The sequence below is a fragment of the Pteropus vampyrus genome, unplaced genomic scaffold, assembly GCF_000151845.1.
Source record: "Pteropus vampyrus isolate Shadow unplaced genomic scaffold, Pvam_2.0 Scaffold18, whole genome shotgun sequence".
NCBI classification, from domain to species: Eukaryota; Metazoa; Chordata; class Mammalia; order Chiroptera; family Pteropodidae; genus Pteropus; species Pteropus vampyrus.
In genome coordinates, this window is record NW_011888799.1 from 8,509,906 (window position 1) to 8,514,583 (window position 4,678).

Genomic DNA, 4,678 nt, shown 5'->3' on the forward strand with positions numbered 1-4,678 from the left:
TTAATGCTTCTGACTCTTCTGATCCTTGACTATGTGCTTGCTTTGTCCTGCCTGCTACTTAAGCAAATGATCCTTGCAGGTGGACGGGGTCTGGCTTATTCATTAAAAGGCATTCATTGGGATCTGTGGTTGTAAGACCTAAGCTCACCAATTGTCGTTATGATTGCGTCTGCAAGACTGGCACAAAAAAGGCACTGATCTCTTTTTCTAACTTGTCAAGCTGCCATTTAAGGAGTTCTTACTCTATGTCAGTCACTAAACTAAGCAGTATTATCTTCTATGTAGTCCCTCAAGAGCAATATTACGGTCATCATTTTACAGATGTGAGAATTAAAGTTTAGAGAAGTTGTAAGTAATTTACTTGCAGTAGAGACCACTTATGCTCATCAAATATTCATGTGCTTCTCTGCATTTCCCAACTTCTCCCTCAGTTAGGTTGGGGTCACGTGACTAGATTATGGCCAATAGGATGGGAGTGGAAGTGATACAATCACTCATAGCCCTGGCCCTTAAAACCATTTTGCATGATCCTCCTTGCTCTTTCCTTGACGAAGGAGCCCTGGAGGAAATGTGTTCCAAGAGCTACAAGTTGGAAGAGGGTCACACTATCCACTCAGTTGTTGCATGAGTGAAAAATAAATACATCCTCTGTTAAACTTCTGAGATTTTGTGGCTAATTTATTACTGCAGTATATATAGCACAACCTAGCGGCATAGATTAAACCTGTCATTCTTACTCCAAAGTCCACACTCTCAGCCACCACGCCATTCTGTCGTTGGTGCTGAGGCTGCTTCTCCACCTCCCAGAGGGTTAGAAGAATAGTCTTGATTTTTACTATCTTGAGATATCTATAAACATTTCTTAAAATAATGAATTCAAAGTGGCTTCTGATTCTGGCAGTGTTCTGAACTCTGTTAATACTCAATACTTGCCTGACTGATTCAATGACATGCCATGTAACCAGACTTTACCAGTTTACCCACTCCTCACTGAATTTTATCATAGCATCTATACACTAGGATTATTTTAAATAACAACCAGCTTTAAAAAAGTCCTTTGCAAAACTCATGGAATTATAGAACTACTGCTGAAAAGCATCTTAGAGACGGTAGTTTCACCTGCCCCCCCCCCCATTTTAGATATGAGGAAATGAGGCGGATCTGAGTGGGAGAGAGGCTTGCCCAATGTCATACGACAAACACTGTAGAAATGTGGCCAGATTAGGTCTTCTGACTTTCAGTTCTAAATCCTATTAACTCTGGCCATTCCACGGAGATGAAAGGTAAAGGGCCAGCATGTCTCAACACTAACACCAACGCTTCCCTGTCGATCATTAATCAGGTCCATCTAAGCAAAGGGATAGATGGAAGTTAGGCTCATGTAGAAACTACTTGAGACTCCCTAGATTCCTCATTTTGACATCAACGTTTTGTGGGACCAAATGTGATTAAAAAAAAATGTTGGAGTGTTCGTATGTGGTTTTTTCCTTTAAAAAATAAAGCCAAGGGGAAAAAGGCTCCCACAATTTCTTGGCTCTCTGGCAGCTTTTACAAACAGCGGTGTGATGAGAAACACATGGCTGACCAGAGCTCGCTGAACAGTTATGGGGTTTTTTGCTGCCCCCTAGAGAACCAGAAGCTCAGGCAACACTCCTCCAGGGATCTCAGGGCTCAAGCCACCCAACCTTCCATCATGAGTCAGCTGGAAGCCAGCAGAAGCTGGTGGCTTGTTGTGGGCAGAACAGTGAGATTCTCTCTGTGGGACTGAGAAGCTAGCTTGATGACATTTACCAGGAGGTAGTTATGGTACCTGCCCCAGTCTGACCCATATGTAGGTATCTAAGGGACACTCCTGTGTGCTCTGGAATTGTGGGTGGTCTCCTCACTTGGGCCTCAGCCTTGGCAGCCTCCCAAAGTTGTGCATTTCAACAGGTCCAAGGTCTGCTACCTGGGTGTGGTGGACTGTCAGGTCACTGACATGGCAGGACTGAACTTAGTAAAACCTCGTACACAAAACTGCAGTCCAGAAAAGGCCCCAGATCAGAGGAAGCAGAGCTCAGGACAGGTAATGTGGGTAGACGGAGAGGAGAGAAGAAAGCATCTGCATCCAACGCTGCTTAGCTTTATTTGGAAACTTCTCAGAATCTGATGAAATTATAATGAATATGATGATGACTCTCTTCTGGAATAATGTACCTGCACCTGTGGGGCATGCAATTCTGGGGGTCTCATGGATCCCCTTGGTCCCATTGTGGATGTAGACTGGAGAATTCTGAGTCAGAGAAACAGCCGGGAAAGGCACAGCTGGGCTGAAGGTGGAAGGAGCCCGGCTAAGGTGGGCATGAAGAATCTGAGAGCAAAAAGGGTTCTGGGGTCATCCTTTCACAGAGGAAGGAACTGAGGCTGAGAGCAGAGAAGAAATTGGTTCAAGGGATCATAGCATATCACTGGAAATACTAGGAGTGGACCCGAGGCCTCTGGGCTCAGCCCGGCCCCTGCATGTCCCTATCCACTGGCTAGCCAAAGGACCACAAGGGACATCATGTTCCTCACTGCTTCAGTTTTCCATTATTTCTGAAAAAACAAAACAAAACAAAAAAAAAACACACAAAAAACAAAAACACAAACAAACAAAAAAAACAAACAAAAATAGTGCCAACAAGGAGGTCAAGTCCCAAAGGAGAAGGATAGAGCCTGAGCCACCTCGGGCCTTTCAGCAAAGTGGCTGGTGTCCTGTTCAGAGATGTGTATGGCTGAGCTAGGTGTTTATTTAATGTACTTATTTGTAGTCTACATTCAGCTGCTTCCATTGAGCTTGAGGCAACTTCTTACAATTAGTGTAAAAATTAATTGTCCTCATATAGGTGACAAAGATTATTTGCTCAAGTCCTATCAGAGCAGGACTGGAAGTTTTAACTTAACAATGATTTTCTACATGTGTAATCTTAGGCAAGTTACTCATTCTCTCCATGCCTCAATTTCCCCAACTATAGAATGAGTCTCTCCTATTTCCTGGGGTACACAAAGTGAAGGCGATATGCAAGTGTTGATAAATAAATAAAACTTTAAAGTAAACGCACGATGGTGGTTTTCAGTAAAGTCCCACTTATTTTACCTGCTATGTATGTCCTGAATCCTTCTTACCCTCTCTCCCAATTTCACTGTCACTGCCTTTGCTCAACACTCCTGTCTGTCTTGCCTGGACTGCCACTGATTGGCCCCTCCTAACTGAATTCTCCGCCTCCAGCTCTCTCATCCATGTCCTCCCCATCTTCCTCCACCCTGCAAAGTAAGACTGAAAACTGACTCTCCAGCACTTTTGCTTAGAACTTTTCTGCAGCTACCCTACAGGATAAAGTCCATTCATGCCTTATTCTATGTGATATTGCTTTTTTTTTTTTTTTTAACTTTTGTGATTGTTTTAATCCACGATTATAATACAGTATAATGAACAAGTCTAGCTTCCAGTTGCTTTCGGAATTCATCTGCCCTCTCTTTATTCCTATTTTCCACTAGGAGCAGCATTTACTTGACAGAAACCAACAGCCCTCTGGTCCCTCCCTCCCCTGTGCTCATTTTCAGAAGAGGAGCTGTTTTCAATCAGTTTCTTTATGCTTAATTATGAGCTCAGATTAGACGTGGTCAGATTTACGACTCTTATTCATACCTTGGTGTGGCTTTAAGTCATGGGGTTACCTCTCTCCTGGCTTATTTTCCTTTCATCAGCCTTACCACTCTTGTTCTGAAATGAGGAGACTTTGCCCTCACTTGGGGGTCTTCCAGACCCTCCTTTGGGGGTCTTCCAGGCCAAATGAACTGGAGAGACAACTTCTTCAGGGTGGGTGGAGGGGTAGTAACCTTCCCAAAGCTTCTAAAGTCGCTCCGTTTAGGAGGGAGCCATCTGCCCCATGTCACAGGGGAAAGAACGGCAGCCAGGGGCATCTGAGACTCTTTTTTTGAAAAGAGGTATCCTATGCTCGTAATCAGTGAGGCTCCTTTGGAAATCTGCCACCTCAAACTTAACGCTGTGCTGTTTTGGTTCCAGCATGGACTCCTCCCTGTAGTTAGCTCTGGAAATAAGCAGCTCATTACTTTTCAGGGGTCAAAGTCTCCTCCAGGAACTCCTCGATCTTGTTGACATCTGTCTTCACATCCCCGTTGAAGGTCAGGAAGGGCGGATGGGTGCCAGGGGCTAGGTTGTGCAGGTCGGCTGGCTTTCTGTAAAGAGAGCAAGATTCAGGTGGTAGCTTACACCAGGGCACTTCATGTTTAGGGAAACTTGGGACTTACTGTAAATTAGACTCCCTGAGCTGTCCAATATGCCTGTCAGCAAAACCAGACTTATGGTGTGGGGAGTAGGGTAGGGGCGAGGTTCTGAAGGGATGTGGTATGACACAGGAAGTCCGTCTGGTGGAAATCAGCGAGAGAGTAGTAAGGCAAGAGGAGGAGCCTAGAACTATTAAAAAAAACGAAAAGAAAGAAAAGGTGACTATCTAAATTAGTGCCAAGTTTTCAATAGCCAGGGCAGAGGTCGGGCTTTGCTTTCAAAAGTTCCTTCACCGACTAGCTTAACAAAAATGCACTATACAGAATTCCAAATTTTAAATATTAATGGATTCAACCATCACGCTTTTATACTAAGGAATATCTTCTGTGTCGTTAAGGGTATATGCAACAG

The 4,678-nt window shown here is 44.1% G+C and overlaps 1 protein-coding gene across 2 annotated transcripts in view; it reads right to left on the reverse strand.

The window, feature by feature from the left end:
* The window catches only part of CLIC5 (chloride intracellular channel 5), a 161,626-nt gene that overhangs the window by 38,746 nt on the left and 118,202 nt on the right, over positions 1-4,678 (reverse strand). For both annotated transcript variants that reach the window (XM_011354766.2, XM_011354767.2), the window contains exon 3: positions 4,093-4,218. In XM_011354766.2, the coding sequence (XP_011353068.1) occupies positions 4,093-4,218 (126 nt within the window). The remainder of the gene's footprint in view (positions 1-4,092; positions 4,219-4,678) is intronic.